Source organism: Xenopus tropicalis, chromosome 2, assembly GCF_000004195.4.
Source record: "Xenopus tropicalis strain Nigerian chromosome 2, UCB_Xtro_10.0, whole genome shotgun sequence".
In the NCBI taxonomy this organism is placed as follows: Eukaryota; Metazoa; Chordata; class Amphibia; order Anura; family Pipidae; genus Xenopus; species Xenopus tropicalis.
The window spans coordinates 44,415,091-44,435,811 of record NC_030678.2 but is presented as its reverse complement, the minus strand read 5'-3'; the positions used below and the strand labels follow the sequence as shown (position 1 = coordinate 44,435,811).

The following is a 20,721-nucleotide window of genomic DNA, read 5'->3' as shown; positions in this document are numbered from 1 at the left end:
AAGAAACAAAGGGTGCAAATGGAATCTACTTTCCCAATATGCAAATAATGTAAAATCCAAATATGAAACCAATTATATACATATTTTGAAAACCTTAGTTGCTCAGTAACATGAAGCCTGGAAATATCATGACTGGTGTGAAATAATTAAAGCACAAGAGTCACATTTATAATGAAAACCCAAAATACCCACCATTTGACATTATGAATGTCCGGAAAAACATGTTTTAAAATGGAATATATGAACATTGTACTACAGAAATATAACTGGGATATTATCCGGATAATATTGAACTAATGAACTTTCTAAATAGTGCATAGCTGCTCTGAGTTCTATTTAATCTTGAGAGGGGCAGTGCCCCAGAAGTATAAGGATTTTTCTTTTTTAAATATATTTACAGGTGAAAATTTAGTATGGGGGGACCTGTTTCAAATAAACTGGTGGTATTCCCCACATATGCATCATATTGTACACTACTGAATGAACTTGTTGTGCCTAAATTTACCCCCTTAGTTCTTTCTGTTTTGTGTGAGGTTTAAGAAACAAAGGGCTTCAAATCAATGACAAAATTTTATTTTATGGTTTATCATGTAAAAACTTAGGGACGGAATTCAATTTGAGGAGAAAAAACTTTCCTCTTAATTCAGTTCCAGTTTTTTTCACCGTAGACTTCAACAGAGTTTTCATGTGATAAACAGCGTGGTACATTTTTCTCACTGAATGGAATCTGGCCCTATAGGAAACACTTGACATGAATTAAATGTGGCCCAATATGATAATAACTCACTTCATGTGGAATAGGGCAATAATTGAAATAAAACTAAAGAAAAATACAAAATCTGCAGACAGAACAACAGATGTGCAAACTGTCCAAGCTAACAAAACAACCCAGCACTAAAATTTAGCATCCACTTGCATCTTTCAGTGATGTAATTCATAAATTCGAACACATTCTGATCTTAGCCATTAGTAGGTTAATATACAGATTTCACTGGCGGATTTCAGTGCAGTCTGACTCTGCATCCTTGCGCTGAACTTGGTGCAAGGTGCAAAGCACAGAAAACGCAATTCTGTATTTAAAGCAATACGGACATGTTTTTCTGAAAATCCATAGGGCCATGTCAGTGTTACTAAAGAGCTGCAACACTAACATCTTTCTGGCTACCAAACGGCTTCCCCAGATCATTGGTACCTGCTCATCAAGAAAGCGGCACATAGAAGAAGCCGTTCTGTTTCCTTTTGTCACGCTGGTGATATTATCCTTCCATAGGTTTAGGCTGGCCACCTCCAGCCCAGCGAATGCCAGATGGGCTGTAAGATGCCATAGACAGTCACTATTTGTTGGGCTGGTGGGGGGCTGTTTGGGCCTCTGTGTACTGGAAAAGCACACTAGGCCGGGGGCTTGGATGGAGTTTATACCAGGAAGATGTTGGTGCCTGAACCTGTTAGTAACACTGACACATTCCCATGGACTTTCATAGGTCAAGTGTTTTGATCAATAAGGCAACATTAATAATTACAACTGTGCAGTATTGCTACACTGCTACACAAATGAGACATGAAGGGTGCAGAGAACTTATCTAGCACTGCAAAGGCAAAACTGCACACTGGCAATGCAAGGTTGCACATAGCTATCAGTTATTATTGTCATGCATTTAATATTATAATGGTGTATACATACAAAAACACAACCTACCTAAAAAAACAACAAGTAAAGAGGACAAAGTCCAATACAGCTCACAATCTAAAATACATTTAGCATATCATACCAAGCTAGTTTTGGCCATGACATTAGAGCACTAGGACAACAATTCAGGTGAAGTCCATTTTTGGACTAAAGGTAAGATTTTGAAAAAATGTACTAAACTGCACTAGAGGCATTGTAATCAATAAGAATTTAGCTTTGAAAACTCTGTTTCATGCTAGAACAGGGGTGTCGAACTCAATCAGAGAAGGGGCCAAAATCTAAAATCCAGCCTAAATCGCGGGCCAAATGGTTTACTGAACCCCCATACAAAGTACCCCCAATTGCCCCCATAAACAGTGCCCCCAATTGCCCCCATAAACAGTACCCTCCATAGACAGTAGCCCCCACACAAAGTGCCCCCAATTGCCTCATACACAGTACCCCCCATAGACAGTAGCCCCCACACACAGTGCCCCCAATTGCCTCATACACAGTACCCCCCATAGACAGTAGCCCCCACACACAGTGCCCCCATACAAAGTACCCCCAATTGCCCCCCATAAACAGTGCCCCCAAAAATAAGTACCCCCAATTGCCTCATCATACACAGTACCCCCCATAGACAGTAGCCAGCCCGCACACACAGAGCCCCCACAGAAAGTACCCCCAACAGACCAGTGATGTCGGCGGCTCCTTCTCTCTTATGCCGCGGCAACAGGCACTACTATAAGGTTGCGCCTCGTCACTGACGTGTGACGTCATACGCACGGGTGCAACCTTATAAAAGGGCCTGTTGCCGCGGCATAAGAGAGAAGGAGCCGCTGGCGCTGACGAAGAAGGTATGTTTTTGCGCGTGCGTGCAGTGATGACAGCGCGGTGCGGGCCACATTGCAAGGCCTGGCGGGCCGGATTTGGCCCGCGGGCCTTGTGTTTGACATGTGTGTGCTAGAATAATAAATAAGAACCAAAGTTGGTAAAAGTGCCTCTCTGTTATTATTGCTGTAGAAGCATTGAGCTCAGCGATCTTACAGAATGGAAGAGACAACAAGGACTCTCCTGGGGATGTCTGATATTCTCTGGCAGGTATTATATATATAGGTGGCTGCCATATGTTATTTATAGAGTGTAGCAAGGTATGATTTTTAGAAATGTTATGGCATTTCCTTAGAGAGACTAGGGTCATCAATGAATGTGGCAAATTGGTATTTATACACTACTCGGCTGTGACTGTGCAGTCTTGTACATGCCAATGCTTGCACTTTAATTATTAGAAGAACTGTGAGAATATTCGTTCTGTGAACTGATCTTTAGTACAATGTACAATGCACATACCAATAATGGTTTCCACAAATGGAAAAAACACAAGAAACAACTACACACTATCTTACACAAGTGTGGGAATCCGGGCACGGAGGGCAGCAGATAAAAATGTTAACACTGAACTAACTGTGAGCCAAGTGATAAAGTGATGCCAGCATTGTTCAATGGAGTATCTTGGCTGCTTTCCACAGGAAAGAAACGACAGGAATAATAACATTTATTGCAATTATTTTTCCTTGTTAAAAAAAAAACACAAACCAAGCTTGGAAAGGATTTTGTAGCTAATCCTATAAACAAGAAAGCTTTAAAAGAAATATCTATAAAAGCTCACATTTGATGCTTACTCATAGCATTTTTCTGTAAAGTATTCTTCACATTGAGAGAAGATGATAATCAACTCTTCTTCCAGTCATTGCTGGGAAATATGAGGCCAAATGTTGCCTTCCAAAGAACTTTAATGGCCCCCACTCAAGGCCTCCAAAGACATCTTTACATGAGAAAGTACATACAGTATATACAGATATCTTGTGCTAAATTGCATGTTTCTTTGTTTTTACTTAATTCTGCCCCATGTGGTTGCAGATAGCACTGATATAACTGCCATGGTTTTTGTTATTTCCTGAGATAAACAGGGCAAACAGTGAAGTTACACGTTTGTGAATTGGAGTTTGTTTTTCTAAATCAAATAAACTTGCTTGCTTATTTATTAATAAGAAAAACTTGTTTGAATAAATAAATCGAATACTCTGAATTTTTCGAGTTCACAAACTCAAAAAAATATTGCTTGACTTTGTCTAGGGCAACTCCCATTTATATCTATAGAAACTCGCAAGCTTGTAGATGGCGAATTTTTACATTTAAGTTTTCAGGCTTTGCACTTAATAAATACCAGAAAATTGAGTTTTTGAAACATAATCCAATTTCGAGTTTTTTTAGCGCAAAAAAACTTGAATTGTGAAAAAAATATGGAAACCCGAACATTGGTAAATCTCCCCCTTAGTGTGCATTTTGAGTAATATCTGTAGGGAAATTGTTGCACTTTCTTGCCTTATTATACACTTCCATATTTATTGTGCAATTTGATCAGTAACTGCAGGGTCTTCCACCATTTCATCTTCTTGACTTACTGTGCACTTTAATATTTACCCTGCACTTTTAGCAATAACTGATAGAAGCAATATGGGCAGATTTGCTTTATATGAATATAAAAAAAATATGAAATAGAATAAATGATGGAACCATTTTTATTTCGTTTTATTATGCATTAGTATTTTTTTTTAGTCTATTATGTATTCTGCTTTATTAGACACTTATTCTGTGAAGGGATTTGTGATTTTGCACTCTATTGCCTTACTATGTGCTTTTTCTGAATTGTTTATATCAACATGTTTACAGAAAACATGGATATTTGATTTAATTTGTGTGGGGGGTTGCAAGTTTGATGTATTTTTGTACTATTATACACTAATACAAGCATGTGGGCAGACTGCGATATCAGCAAACCAGTTAAAAGTTTTAGCTTTGGGATGTATTGCTTGCACTGTATGTTAGCCCTGTGAGATGTGTTTTTCATAGCTTGACATAAAAAAAATGTTTTTGGGATAAATTTATAATTGTTTGTGCACAAAATAAATATTGCATAGGTGATACTATCTACTACTAAATTACCAATAGATGTGGTAAACAGGGAAGTTGAAGCTACACTCTGTTTGGTTGTTGCAAGTTAGATCATTAGATTACAATTATATATCCATTTCCCTTCTCCTTTTGTTGTGACTGTTTTGCTAGTAGGAGTGCACTATACAGGATCCATGCACTGGCAATCTCATTAACTACCTCACAAAGACCAAACATAAAAAAACTTCAATTATTTTCTTTGCCCTGTTTAGCTTAAAAAATAACAAAAACAACAAGTCCAACCAATCCCTATTTATTGAGTTCATGTTAAACAAAGGGTATGTGCTTTCCCAGTTAGGGTGGGGGAAACCTGATTAGTAAATCGCTTTATCACAACTCTATTTATATAAAAAGAAGATGACCAAAAAGGTCCTGTAGGGTCACTGACTATAAAAGATAAGCAATTTAGAATACAATGACTAAAACACTTAAGCAAAACAGGCGTTTGTCCATATATTGCAATATACTTCAAGCTGGCCAACTGGAAAACCCCAGGTCCCAAGCATTCTGGATAACAGGTCCCAAGCATTCTGGATAACAGGTCCCATACCGGTATATATATATATATATATATATATATATATATATATATATATATAGTATCTTTCCCAATAGGTATTCTAATGCTGTTTCACTAGAACTAGAAAGCACATTCATTCAGCTGGATGTCCTTATTCTGTCACCACATTAAAGTAGTAGTCGAAATACAAGCTGTCCTCAAACAACAACCTTATGCTGTGCCTCTATTCAATGTGCACCAAATTGTGTTCAAAATACAATATATACCATGCAATTTTAATATTTCTGAACTATTATTATGTCTCAGCAATGTAACCTTTGCTTTTTTCCTAGCACAACCAATCTGCTCTTCTCAGTCAGACAAACATACAATTTTTATGCCCTTACGGTATTAATGAAGCGGCTGACACAGGGGTAATATTATTACAGAGGGAGTATAAGCTCAGTTGCCTGTACCAGGAAAAAATGGTTAGGCTGATTTTCTGATAAATAAATATATTATGCCTTTGCTTCACTAAAAATGTTAAAGGTTTCTAAAGTCTAATATCACACTTATATTGCAACACTGAGCATATTGTGTACACTGCTTTCTTGTCTAAACATTTCTGGAGTTTATAGAGACAATCCAACTAATGGGCACAGTATGGGGACTTAGAGAGCCAATCCAACTAGATGGACACCGCATGGGAGCCTAAAGAGTCAATACAACCAATGTGCACAGCATGGGAGCTTAGAGAGCCAAAACAACCAATGGACACAGCATTGGAGCTAAAAGAGCCAATCCAACCAATGGGCACAAGGTGGGAGCTTAAAGAACCATCCAACCAATAGGCACAGCATGGGAGCTTAAAGAGCCATCAAACCAATGGGTACAGAATGGGGTCTTAGAGATAAATTATTATGGCTTTGCTGTAAATGTTAAAGGTTTCTACATTCAAATATCCCACTTATAGCACTGGAACTTAGACAGCCAAAACAACCAATGGACACAGCATGGTAGCTTAGAGAGCCAATCCAACCAATGGGCACAGCATGGGAGATTTCATGTTCAGAACACCCTCCAATTTCAGTTTGAATGTTAGTTTTAGATTTTTGCATTTAAACATACAATCGACTTTGAAAGGAAAAACAAACTGTATCCACAACAAACGTACACATTAGTAAAGCAAAGCCAACATTTGCAGCAGCCAATATAAAGTCATGTATGCAGAAAGCACCAATTATATCAGTCTAAAGCTAACAGAGAGAAGCCACATTATTTGGTCTTTGTAGTGGTTCCACAAGGATAGTTAGAGCTGATATTAGCTGCTAATAGCTTTTGGCTGCCGAAGGAGGATAAACAGTAATACAAAACTCCAGTGATAATCCCAGAACTGAACATCTAAATTTTTTTTTCCTAATTCTCAAACTTACTTAAAATATTCCCCCACTGAACCACTTTTGATTCTCCATAGTTTGTGGTTGCCATCTTTAGCCAGAACCTGTTCTCTTACTCCAAGCACTTGTCGATGATGTGCATGCCTAGAGATTTTTTCTGTAACTAAGAATCTTATATAGGTAAAAAAGGTTTATTAGAAGGCTGTTGACTGAACTGCGCATCCGACGGCCCTGGACCATCACTTACAATGGAGGAGAGGAAGCTGAGCTACAGGTTCTCAGTTCTAGGCTTGGACTGGGATATAAAACAGGCCTTAGCATTTCAAGTACACAGAGGCACAAACAGTCCCCCACCAGCCTATGGCATCTTACAGCAGCCCCTCTGGCATTTGCCACAATCCACAGATTGTCAGTCTGGGCTTGCTCAGTTCTTTCAGTAGACAATGCAGAATTATAGACAAACTAAATATGCTTTACATATATATAAAAAAAAAGTTGTAGCAAGACCTTCCTTTTTCTTTAAGGCTAAAGCCACAAGGGGATGATTCTTGGCCTGCACGATTTGCTGGCATTCACTCTCCTGCGTCTGCACCCAAAAGCACTGCATCGACTTCATCGAGTGCAGATACAGAGTGGATTTTGGCACCGAAACCCATGAGTATGCATTTCCATATCAAAACCTGCTCCATGTGTCTGCATCCAGGCCAAAGTATCGCAAGCGCAGATGGGAGTGGATGCTGTTTCTTAGCATGTGCTTCTTAGCCAAGTGTGGCTCTACACCTAAAATACTATTACAGACCTGTTATCCAGAATGCCCGTATAAGGGATCTTTCTGTAATTCAAATCACCAAACTTTAAGTCTACTAAAAATCATTTAAACATTAATTAAACCTAGTAGGGTTGTTTTGCCACAAATAAGGATTAATTACATCTTAGTTAGGATCAAGTACAAGGTACTGTTTTATTATTAAAGAGAAAAAGGAAATCATTTTTGAAAATTTTAAGTGTAATCTATGGAAATGGCTTTCCTGTAATTCAGATCTTTCTGGATAATGGGTTTCCAAATAACAGATTTCAAGAGATACATATACATACATATTTTAGAATTCTGGATAATATAATTATGACACATTCACTGGATGTCTTGTTACAGCATTCTGTTACTCATTCAGTTGTCTGGCCTGGATGTGTAAATAAATAATTAACAACAACATGAAAGAGAAGTAATATAAGTCCATAGCCAAAATCCACTTGTATGGGGAGAGTATATATTATTTCTATTTATAGGCTGGCTCTTGCCTCAGGAAAACACATTAGCATAAGTTGTTCTGCTCACAGAGCCCTTTTTATCTCTGCAGATATATTTATATCATTGGAAGCAGTCAGAATTGCTCTGATGAAATACCCTTATTACTATGCTAAATTTTGGAGCAATAACTTCATCTCTCAATCATGGGTGTATGTTTCTCTTACTTTCGAAGAACCACTCAAAATGTATAGAGTTGATACAACATCCGTCAGGATGGCTAAACACGTGTTATAGATAAAAGAAAAGCACCTGCATTATATACTTGCAGATTCTTACAAAATCAAATTAAAATCTGAATATGGATTGAAAAATGACACAAACTAGTCCTTTTCCTCCTGCTAGTTCACTGTGTTCAGAATGACGGCAATCCTTCATTGTAAATTGTTAAATGGGCCAAATTCTCCATGTTACGAGAAGCAGCTGAGATTCCTTCCCCCCCATCCACATGTCTTTTAATCACCCTGTAAAGCATTTATAGGACTTTGTACCTTACATACCCAAAAGATTACTTATGATTGGTACACACTGCAATTTCAGCATTCATGCTCACTGACTAATGCCACTACTGCCTTTGCCCAAAGGCCAACTCAGCTCTCCCTTACTGCATGATTGTATTTATAGCCACATGCTTGCTGAACCAAAATCAATAGGATCTAATGTCATGTAGAGGAACTGAATATTCCAGACATAGTATCCTCTTTGGTTTCCAAAAGCTGAAGAGCTGCAATGCTCAGCTTCATGAAATATTCATCTTCACCCAAGAATCTAATACATGGCTATCTGTGTAGAGACTGCATGGCCTTGTGGGTTACATATAGCAACAAGGTAGCATACAAATATCAAGAATTGTACTAAATGCACAGTATATACACTGCTTTTTATGTATGAATTATCATCTGCTCTGCACAAGAAGGATAATAAATGAAGCTGCAGGATGATGAGATTATACAATTGTCATATGCTTGGGATACACACCCAGTGCTCAAAGGGGGCCCAACCTCAATTTACTCATTCGGAGTGCTGAATCTCATGTGATAAGCATAAGCACATTGTGTAGCACTAAAAGTGGGCACATTTTCAGTTACATTAGTTCCTTATTCAGTTCCTTATTCTAGTAGTGAGATTTAGCGATCGGCTACTGGAGTCTTTGGAATTCTGTAATTCGAAAACAAAATTCAAATACAGTACATTTGGGTCCCTTATGAAGGTCACATAAAGTATGAGAAAAACATCTGAAGCAAGAAAAAATGTGGGGGTGGGGTAAAAAGTTGGTTTAAAGGAACAGTAACACCAAAAAATGAAATGTGTTTTAAAGTAATTAAAATATAATTTCCGGCTGACCTGCACTGGTAAAAGTTGGGTGTTTGTTTTAGAAACCCTACTATAGTTTATATAAATAAAGCTGCTGTGTAGCCATGGGGGCAGCCACTTAGGGCTGTGGCCTGCGACTTATCTCCCCAAAATGCCATCCCACCAGCGAGAATGTAAATCTCCGGTGGGATGGCATGCGCGGCGGCACCGCGAGAGGCAACTTCTACGATTTCCACAAATCGCCGCGCCTCGTGTGCCATCCCACTGGCAATTTACATTTTCGACAGTGGGATGGCACGGCCCTTAAGCTGGACAAAAAGAGAAAAGTTACATAGCAAATAACAGATAAGCTCTGTAGAATACGATGGGTAACTACACATGTTATCTGTTTTCTGCTATGTAACCTGTGCCTTTTCTCCTTTTTTACAATTTGAAAAGCTACCCTCATGGCTACACAGCAGCTTTGTTTATATAAACTACAATACGGTTTCTGAAGCAAACTCTTATAGTGCAGGGCAACAATACATAATATATTAATTACTTTGGTACACTTTCATTTTTTGATGTTACTGTTTCTTTAAAATGAATGGCCTAATTCTAATGTCTGTGGTTGTAGCATCATGCCGTGGGGGCTGCTTTCTTCAGCAGGCACAATGATCCCACAAAGTCAAAGTGAATATAAACCTAAAGATCCCCTAGCCAAAGGAAAGAATATGGGCCTGGTGTGGCCACCCACCAACTAAACAAATATATTTGGTCTAACATTGTCTTTTTGCTCTAAGTAACCAAGATAAGTCAGCACGTCATTGCTATGATTACAGAATTATATTTAGTTACAAGACCAGCACTCTCATTTTTTTCAAGAAAGAAAAAAAGTACACTTCTGGCATTTCTGTGTATAAAGAGACATAAATGGCACAGTAAAGTTTCAAAACAGAGGACAAATACAAAATGAAATTTATGCTGACCTGCTACAATATCAGCATTACCTCTAACATTGTCCAAAAATGATATTTATAATAAAACAGATGGTTTTCATGTGTTGCTGTCTTGGAGAAATGACTAAGCAATCAACACAGGATCTTTGCTTGAGCCATAAGCCAAGCCAAATAGTGTTCAGCAGGACTGCAACTCTATTTACATTCCACTACTCTCCCATTCTGTATTTATTATCAACAAGATGCCCAGGAAATGTCAGTTTACATACAAAGAAAATGAAAATCTATTACCAAAACCAACAAGCACTTAAATCATTGTGGGATAAATGCACCAATCATGTACAGACATAAACAACTCAATCTCCAGTAAATGTCCTAATAGAATGTAGTTTCGTACTCAACAAGTTTTGCTGTAATATAAAGCAGTAATGACCCATGAACTGAACAGGTAGAACTAACTACTACTGTTATTTGTTGCTTTTGCCATTCTCGGTTTCCCTTTATTCTACGTATGTTCTCCTCTTCTGTGTCCCTTTCACTTCCTTTTAATCGATCCTTTTTCTACCGTCCCTTTCTTTTATCTCCATTACTGTTTCAATTTCTCCTCTTCTTTATACCATTTTCTTTATTTTACCTTCTGTTTCTCGAATGGTCTTCTTTTCTCTCCACTCACTTTTCCTGGCTATTAGGCATACTGCTTGCACATTTTCTCAGATAGTTGTAAGCAAAATTCCCATGCCAAGAGTTTCTGTTGGCCAAACTAGCTCTCACTATTGTTGCCTATTCAGCCTGACTTACTCCTACTGGGGCTCATTAAATTAGTAGCTAACTGGAAAATGGGGTAAAAATTCACATTTCCTTTCCAGGCCACCATAATTCCTGCAAATATGTTGCAGCTCATTTCCTTGGTTCTCCCACTAATGCCAGAAAGTGCAATGATGATTCGAAAGCCAAGAAGCTTTAAAGGGGTGCTTCACCTTTAAGGTAACTTTTAGTATTTGGCAGAATGTCCAATTCCTATCAACCTTGCAACTGGTCTTTATTATTTATATTTTATAGTTTTTCTGATGCTCCAATTGTATTGTTATTGTTACCTTTGCTTATTTTACTACCTATTCACGTCCTCTCTTATTAATATTCCAGCCTCTCATTCAAACAAATGCCTGGTTGCTAGGACAAATAAGACTCTAGCAACCACTGAAATACAAAAGTTGAAAGCTGTTAGGCAAAAGCTGAATAACTGAAAAAAAAGATCAATTGCAAATGGTCTCAGAATATAACTGTCTACATCATACTAAAAGTCAACTTAAAGGTGCACTCCCCTTTTAACTACCCACCCACTCTTTTCTATGAATGTTTTCACTCTGCCTATTCCCTTTAATTGTAGCACAAATAGCAGCTTGCTGGAAAGTTACCAGCCATGTTAGGCTGTTAGAGTGGAAGGCGGATAGGGGTGTTTTATAACTTGCCAGTATAAGTGATTAAGAGGAACATTTTGAAATGTACTTTTAGTATTTTTAATTTTGTGTCTTGTAACAATATGGCTCCATGGTCAGTGGCTGACCAGGCAGAATTGGTGGCCAATATCTTTACTGTCACAACTAAGTGATGCTCCAATGCAGTAATCCCCAACCAGTGGCTCACAAGCAACATGTTGCTCACCAATCCCTTGGATGTTGCTCCCAGTGGACTTAAAGCAGGTGCTTATTTTTAAGTTCCTGGCCTGGAGGCAAGTTTTGGTTGCATAAAAACCATGTGTACTGCCAAACAGAGCCTCGTGTAGGCTTCCAGTCCATATATGGGCTACCAAATTGCCAATCACAGCCCTTATTTGGAAACCCAAAAAGATTTTACATGCTTGTGTTGCTCACGTGTAAAAAAGGTTAGGGATCCCTGCTCTAATGTTTACAATGGTAAGACATACTACTGGGTGCTTGTGTATCCCCCTTGCTGCACATAAAGCGGTAACAGTGGGACTGCCAGGAGGGCCAGAATTTATCTTGATATATAATATATAGGAAATAATGTACTATTATGTATTATTATAAGTCAGCAAGGGGTTTAATATCCATATATACGTGCAATGCTGAAGATCAAGTGCTTTTATACAGGTTATAGGAATCTGAGGTGACTCTAATATACTCATATATCTCAACAGGGGGTGTATTATTTATTACAATACACAAGTTTCAGTAAGTCATGTGACAAAAATGACATCACTGAGCACAATTTATAACGATGTAACTATGCACCATTTATAAGGATATAATTTACAGGATATTCATGGCTCTTGCCTATTAAAGAGATATAATATATTGTGACTTAGGAAGATCACCCAAATGAAAATTAAAAAAGTTTACTACAGTGTTCCTGTGTACAACAGTACAGTGTTAGTATTACTTTAGGGTTTAGAATTGAACTTCCTTGTTTACAAAGGCACAACTTTCTGAGAAGGAGTAAAACCAATCCCTTTACCCTGCAAAATAACTTTGGGGTCCACAGGGTACTTACCAATGTTAAGTCATCAAGGTTCAGACAAATAATAACATTTGTTTTTAATCTTCCCCATCTCACGGTGACCAAACAAGGCCAATGGCCCTAAAGGTGGGATACTATACGAATGACCAGATATAGATGCCATAAGAGGGAGATGCAGAACCTGTCACTTCTTAAAAGAAAACATGCTTTGTTTCTGTATTATCATGTAGGTACTTTATAAATATGTGTTACAGGTATAGGGTCTAATATCCATAAGGTTTGGGGCCTGGGATTTTCTGTATAATGAATCTTTCTGTAAGCTGAATCTCCATAAACTTTAAATAAACCCAATAGGATTGTTTTGCCACAGTATGAATGCCTGCAGCTTAGTTGCCTTCATGTTCAAGGTACTGCTTTATTGCTACAGAAAAAAATGAAATAATTTTTAAAATAATTATTTGCTTAAAATGAACTGTATGGGAGGCAGCCTTCCTGTAATTTTAATAAAATACACCACAATAACTAAACCAAGATTGTAAGCTCTTTTGGGCTTTTTGTTTAATGTATACACCCATTTATTGAGTAGGGCTGAGGAATATGTTGGCATTTGAATAATAACAATAATATTTTTTTTAAATGTAAAGGGAAGCAGATCAAAACAAATAAAAAGCTTTCTTCTCTATTGACCTGAGAATTTTGCCAGAAAGCTTTGGATCTTTGAATACTGTGGACAGTAAAAGCAAAGACACCTCTGTGAGCCAATTAGATTGAACAAGATGTCTTGAGGCGTCTGCAATTAGGTACATGTTGCAGAAGTGTTGAAGCTGACAGAGAAATCTACCTTTCTGGGAAAACATTGCTCATACATTCCAAATCAAATACCAAAGCACAATTTACATGCAGCAGCCTTAGGTGCAAGTTCTTCAGAAACTCTCTGGGGGAAAAAAAACTGCCCAATTCCCATAACCCATGGTGAAACAGTGGCACCTCGGCTAAACTGGGATATAATTCACGCATGATACTCTCCCCACAATCTTTCTAGACAATTGCCCACATTGCTCAGTACTCCCAGTTGCCATAATACCCATTTGTATAGTAGCAGAGGTATATTAGTCCTTATATGCAATGTAAATAAATGCAGATCATTAATCATTATTTATTAACAGAAAATGTCAAACTATAGCTCACTATGTAAATAAAGCTTACTACAGTCATATGAAAAAGTACCCTTGTAATTTTGCTAAATTGAATGCATGTAAGGCTAATATCAGACCTGGCGTATGGTTTATATTTTCGGCAAGCTGAAAAGCCATTGCAGAAAATAACGCCATATGGGTGCAGGCACAGGTAGAAAGCGTATGGCTGTATTTTCGGCAAGCGTTTTTCAGCTTGCCAAAAATATACACCATATGCCTGGTCTGACATTAGCTTAACTGCTCAATACTGATTTCGTTACGCCTTGAACTTCATAGGCAGGTGTGTCCAATCATGAGAAAAGGTAATTAAGGTGGCCAATTGCAAGTTGTGCATATGTTTGACTCTCCTCTGAAAAGTGACAGCATGGCATCCTCAAAGCAACTCTCAAAAGATCTGAAAACAAAGATTGTTCCGTATCATGGTTTAGGGGAAAGCTACAAAAAGCTATCTCAGAGGTTTAAACTGTCAGTTTCAGTTGTAAGGAATGGAATCTGGAAATGGAAGGCCACAGGCTCAGTTGCTGTAAATCCCAGGTCTGGCAGGCAAAGAAAAATACAGGAGCGGCATATGTGGAGGATTGTGAGAAGGGTTACAGACAACCCAAAGATCCCCTCCAAAGACCTGCAAGAACATCTTGCTGCAGATGGTGCATCTGTACATCATTCTACAATTCAGCACAATTTGCTGAACATCTGTATGGCAGGGTGATGAGAAAGAAGCCACACTCACTGCACTCACGCCACAGTCACTTGCTGTAGGCAAAAGCTCATTTAGACAAGCCACAGTCATTCTGGAACAAAGTGCTTTGGACTGATGAGACAAAAACTGAGTTATTTGGTCATAACAAAAAGCACTTCGCATGGTGGAAGAAGAACACCGCATTCTAAGAAAAACACCTGCTATCTACTGTCAAATTTGGTGGAGGTTCCATCATGCTGTGGGGCTGTGTGGCTTGTTAAGGGACTGCAGCCCTTGTTAGAGTTGAGGGTCGGATGAATTCAACACAATATCAACAAATTCTTCAGGACGAGACAATGGGGCCGATTCACTAAAGGTCGAAAAAACGAGTGATATTTATAGCATGCCTTAAAAATATTATAACTTAATTAAGAAGCGATGTTCTTGTCGTTATTTATCTGGCAATGACAGCTTTTCAAGTGTTATTTTCCGTCGCGTGCGATATATTTTGCTGCATGCAATATTAGCGCACGCTATTACGCACGTAACCATTACTTTCTGAAAACTAGCGTTATGAAAATTACCATTTCCCTGAAAACTCTAGGAAGCATCACTCTAGGGCAATCACATACTTGATCCTCTTCTTCATGAGCCAACAAAAATCCGACTGCAAACTCCATCTTGTCTTGCCAAACGCTCACGAACAGCAATGTTTTTTGAGTATCGCCTACCCCAAGTAGGTGTTAATATTAGCACAGATTACGGCGATATTTCACGCTTCATATGTGTTTGTGAACCATGTGTTAGTATTATTTCTATTCGATAATTATTGCAATGTAATGGAAATAACGCTTTGCGAAAATGCACTTTTTTATGCATGCGATATGAGTGTTAATGCATGCTAAATTACTTTGATGAATCGGTGCTTATTTATCGCATGCTTTTAAACGCAAAAAACTATGCAATAAGCATTAAGGATCTTTAGTGAATTGGCCCCAATGACCCTAAACATAGTTGGAAATCTACAAAGTTATTTATGCAGAGGGAGAAATATCATATTCTGAAATGGGCGTCAAAGTCCCCTGACTTGAATATCATCGAAAATCTATGGGATGATTTGAAGCAGTCTGTCCATGCTCAGCAGCCATCTAATTTAACTGAACTGGAGAGATTTTGTATGGCCGAATGGTCAAAAATACTGCCATCAAAGGCTGTTGGAGGCGTCTAGAGGCAAAAGGATGCTCAACTAAGTATTGATGTAATATCTCTGTTGGCGTGCCCATATTTATGCACCTGTCTAATATTGTTATGATGCATATTTACTGCTAATCTTATAAACGTTATGTCACTGCTGAAATACTACTGTTTCCATAAGGCATGTTATATATTAAAAGGAAGTTGCTACATTGAAAGCTCAGCCAATGATAAACAAAACTCCAAAGAATTAAGAGGGGTTCCCAAACTTTCATATGACTGTATGTAGTAATGTTAATATGCTGTTTGGTTAACAGGGCCTACTGTACGGAAGTCATAAATGAAGAGATTATGACAATGTAACGATGCTAACTGTGCCATACTTGCCTATGAAGTGCATATTTATGTGCAAATAAGGATATGAACAATATGTCATTGATTCACTGAGATATATAACGCACTGTTGTACACCCATATACTGTATTGCATGGATAGATGCCCAGAGCACTGCAGCATACACGGCTGAGGTAAGAAAGTTGCCCTCTTATCAGAGCACACATGACCCCAGGGGTCGTTATATAAAGAGCTATAAATACAGATTTATTTCAGTACATATAGCTATATGCGGCATTGCAGTATATAAACATAAGGGGGGGGGGGGGCGGCAGTACTTGTCACACAATAATAATAATAAGCCCCACTGTGCATCTGCAGCCCGAAAGCACAAAGGTCGTGCGGGCGGCGAGATCAAACAAGCTAAGCCTAATAAATCTCCCAGGTCTGCAGTGAGAATCCGTGACTCCTGCAGAGCTGTCATTGGGCCCGGGCATGTGCTACCAACGGAACATTCCTTCATTTTTATGCACAATTAAAATGAAGAAACCACAAGAAAATAACGCCGAGAACTATACGTTTACCCCCCGAGTTGAGACTGTGCCTGTTGGGAAGGCCTTGCCTTACAGAGAAGAAGTGGGGAAACCAATTCCTCACCCGCCTGCACGTCTTTGCCACTCGTGAACCTACACAAACAAAGCAGTGGATTTGTACCGGGGCAGCAGAAGCTACACAATACTGGCACAACATGCTCCTGCCGCACTGCTAGTGCCCCCGCCCTCCCCAGCGCCTCACTGCACCCCAGTGACCCCTCGCCCCACGTTACCTGTGACACTGAGCTGGAAGTCAAGGGTATTCTGTTGCACTGCTGCCATAGTGAGCCCTGTGCCATGCCTGGGGGAGGCGGCCGCTGCTGCTGCTGCACTGCCCTGTGGGTGCGCTGCTTGTCACAGACAGACTGTGCTGCGAGTGATGGGGCCAGACCAGTGCTCCGGGCTTTTAGAGCCGAGGGGAGGAAGTGCAGCCCGCCCGGCCTGCATAGGCTCTAATTCATTCAGCTCTGCAACAAGCACTGAGGAGGGAGGAGCAAGCAGCGCTGCTGGCAAACCAGTCCTCTCTATAATGGCACTATTGCTCCCTGTCACTCTCTCACATACAGTGGCCTAAACTGGCTAGTGTCCCCAATATACATTATTATCATGGCGAATAAAATACACAACCGATACTGACTACCGAGTAGGCATGGTGCATAGTGTGTATCCAAGTTCCCTTTGGGGAAAAATGTCCCCTGGCAGGAATCCAAGCTTTTTGGGAAATTCTGTATTTGACAGAAAGGGGTAGAAGTTAAGACAGCAGACCCAGTGGCTACCAGGGTGCCATGTAAATATTATATAGTAATTCCCAATTGCCTGCTGCCTTCAAACGTTGGCCTGTTGTGTGCCATCAAAGTGTAGCCCAAATGTTAATTGCCAACTTAAATAAAGCCCATCTTGTCTTGGAAGTGACATCTTCCAGAAGATTTACACACAAGTGGTATGCTGTTCAAACAGTGCCTCTACATGTATATAGCACCCACAGTAAATAGGCCTCCACAGCTCATAATATTTATTCAGATAATAATTGGGAAGGGAGAGCTCAAACACAGCTCTGGCTGGTTAGGGTCGGCTGTAACTTTTATTACTAATTACAGTACTGTCAAGCTGGATCATTTAGCCATGCACATCATTGGTACCATTATAAAGTGTTCTTAAACCAGAATTTCTGGTCTAAATAATCCTAATTGTCAGCACCTGTAACTGCATTCCTTCTTCTATTTGCCCTTGACCTCTAGCAACCCCAGGGCACAACACAGCCACTGTTCATATCTTTATCTTGCCCATAGATGAAATGCAAAACTATAAGTATTTATTAACACTGGAGACAAACATCACCAGTGATGTTGCCCGTAGCAACCAATCAGCAATTAAATTTTAACAGTCACCTACAAACAAGAAAACAAAGGCAAAGATCTGATTAGTTGCTATGGGTTACATCACCAGTGATGTTTGTCTCCAGTGTTAACAAATACTGCCCGTAAGTTTTTGGAACCCAAGAGTGTGTTCCCAACCTACAATACGTCATATCACAATAAGTTTTGGCAAAAACAACTCTGCTTGAGGAATCAGTGGCAATATGCCCTTGCCTAAAGATCCAATCAGGTAAGAAAAGAAAAAGTTTAAAGAGAGTCATTTTTATGGTGTACTTTTTATTTCTAAATTACACTGTTTACATAGCAAATAATTCACTCTACCATTTAAATTTTTCTTGAACCAACAAATGTAATTTTTTTAGTTGTAATATTGGTGTGTAGGCGCCATCTCAGTGCATTGTGCCTGAGTCTGAGCTTTCAGAAGGAGCCAGCGCTACACATTAGAACTGCTTTCAGGTAACCTATTGTTTCTCCTACTCTCATGTAACTGAAGGAGTCCCAAGCCTGACTTAGATTTCTTAATATTAAGTGCTATTCTGATATCTACTGGGAGCTGCTATCTTGCTCCTTTCCCATTGTTCTGCAGATCGGCTGCTGGGGGGGGGGGGACAAAGTTGCAACAAGCTTCTCATCAATACAAAGTGTGCAGTTACATGCAATGTGTATCTACTTACATGCGAGAGCATCTTGTGGAATCCCCTTAAAGGGCCGGCACTCTGGTTGGAGAAACAATAGCTTTTTTTTAAAAAAAAAAAAATTAAAATATGTAAGACCGGTTGTGAAAGATCTCATGGCCCATAAATGATCAGTTCATTTGGAATGATCCCATGAGAAGGACCCAAGACAAATAAAGTTTCTGGATATTATGTTAAAGTTTTTTGTATTGGTAATATCAGGATGCTACTTATCCTGAGGCATAACTTTCACATGCGGCCACAATTACACTGGAATTTGTTTTGTTTTGTTTTTTTTTAAAAAAAAAAAGGTGCATTGCGGTAAAAAATACTTTATATACTGTACTTATGGTTGTGAATAATCCCTTATACACGTAAGTGATTTCAGTTCGACTGTGTCTTTAGATAATCTCTGAAAAGGATTCCTTTAAAGGGAAAAAGACAATTTTGTCCCTCTTTATACTCTGTGAATGGGAATCCTCTGCTGGAAGTTTAGACTATGCAGTAAGAGCTTTCATAGAACCCCATTATTAATCTTATTTTTATGTACTAATAGGTGCTTATCACCTAAAGCAGCTGATCAGCAGGTAGCATTTACTGTTCACCTGCTTAAAGCGGACCTGTCACCCAGACATAAAAAGCTGAATAATAAAAGTCATTTTCAAATTAAACATGAAACCCAAATTCCTTTTTTTAAATAACACATCCATACCCATTATAAAGGCATTTAAAAATCCCAGCTGTCATCATATATTGCCTGCCCCGCCTCTATACCTTTAGTTTTCCATTCAGCACTTCCTAGATGTCACTGCACTTCACATCACCTAATTATGTAGCCAGTGCATGGGTATGGGCATCTGGTCCTCCAACAAGATTTTGGTGTGATGCAAAGCTTGCCTTACTAACAGTGTCCACAAAATGGCAGCTGCCTGCTTGCTGTGATTGAATAGTTCCAAGACTGAAGGAAACCAGATTTATACTATCTCTATAGTGTAAATAAGGTTTATTTTGCTCAACTAACATGATAGAAAAGAATTTGGAGTTTTTTCTTAGGGTGACAGGTCCCCTTTAAAAGCACACATCTAATTGGCTGCTGTGAGGAGCGGCCGATTGTACGTCTTCCTTCTCTGGCACTGCCATGAGTTCTGATTGACTCCTGACTACCACTGACTCTCTTAACCCCTTGAATACCGCAAACTGGATTATTTCCTGCCTAGTCTGTGCACCAGCTTTCTCCTTAGTTCCAACTCGAACCTGTAAGCCGCTAGGCCCTGACAGTATACTCGGCCATGGACCCTAAAATCCACCACCCTTCCCCCCAGAGACATCTAAAGAACCCTGCATTCCGCCACCTCCACACTACAACAGGGGTCCACAGTCCTGTGGGGGTTTTGTAAAATAGTGCCTCATACAGTTTACAAAACTGCAACCTTCTAATTTTGCTCCTGAACGAGCTAAGGTGGAATACATCATCTCCATGCTGGAGGACAAAGCACTGGAATGGGCATCTCCTCTCTGGGAAAATAATTCTCCCCTCATAAATGAAGCCAAAGCCTTCCTCCAGACCTTCTGCACTGTCTTCTGGCTATTCATGCCTCATGCAGATCCGCCAAGCAGGCTGCAGTGCTAGCCAGAATGCCATTAAATTTTGTACTCTGGCTGCAGAGGCTGCCTGGAACAACGAGGCATACGTGGCTGCTTATTGGCAGCGGCTGTTTGACAAGTTAAAAGATGACCTAGTCTCTAGAGAGCTTCTTGAACAGCTTGATGATTTGATTTCTCTCAGTATTAAGATTGATACCTGCCTTAGAGATCACCAAGCAGAGATAGAGTGTGCCAAGAAGTTCCAGCCCATACTGGCTCCCCAATTGCAAAGACGCCTGCTCCAGAGCCCTGCTGCTCCCTTGGGGAGTATTATATGGGCAGCATCGAACCTTCTCCCCAAAAGAAGTCCCACAGATTCCTGCTTCATGAGCAGTTCCAGCCAGTTTTCAGAATAGTTAACTTTCGAGCCTTCCTTGATTCTGCAGTTCTCATTTTAAGGACTCTGCCTTTGCCAA

General features: G+C 39.4%; 1 protein-coding gene across 1 annotated transcript in view; it reads right to left on the bottom strand.

Moving 5' to 3' along the window:
- Window positions 1-16,949, bottom strand: part of sms (spermine synthase) — a 58,026-nt gene extending 41,077 nt beyond the window's left edge. The window contains 1 exon segment of the mRNA NM_001258422.1: window positions 16,845-16,949. Within this exon segment, the coding sequence (NP_001245351.1) occupies window positions 16,845-16,893 (49 nt within the window). The 5' untranslated portion in view covers window positions 16,894-16,949.
- Window positions 16,950-20,721: the final 3,772 nt, after the last annotated feature.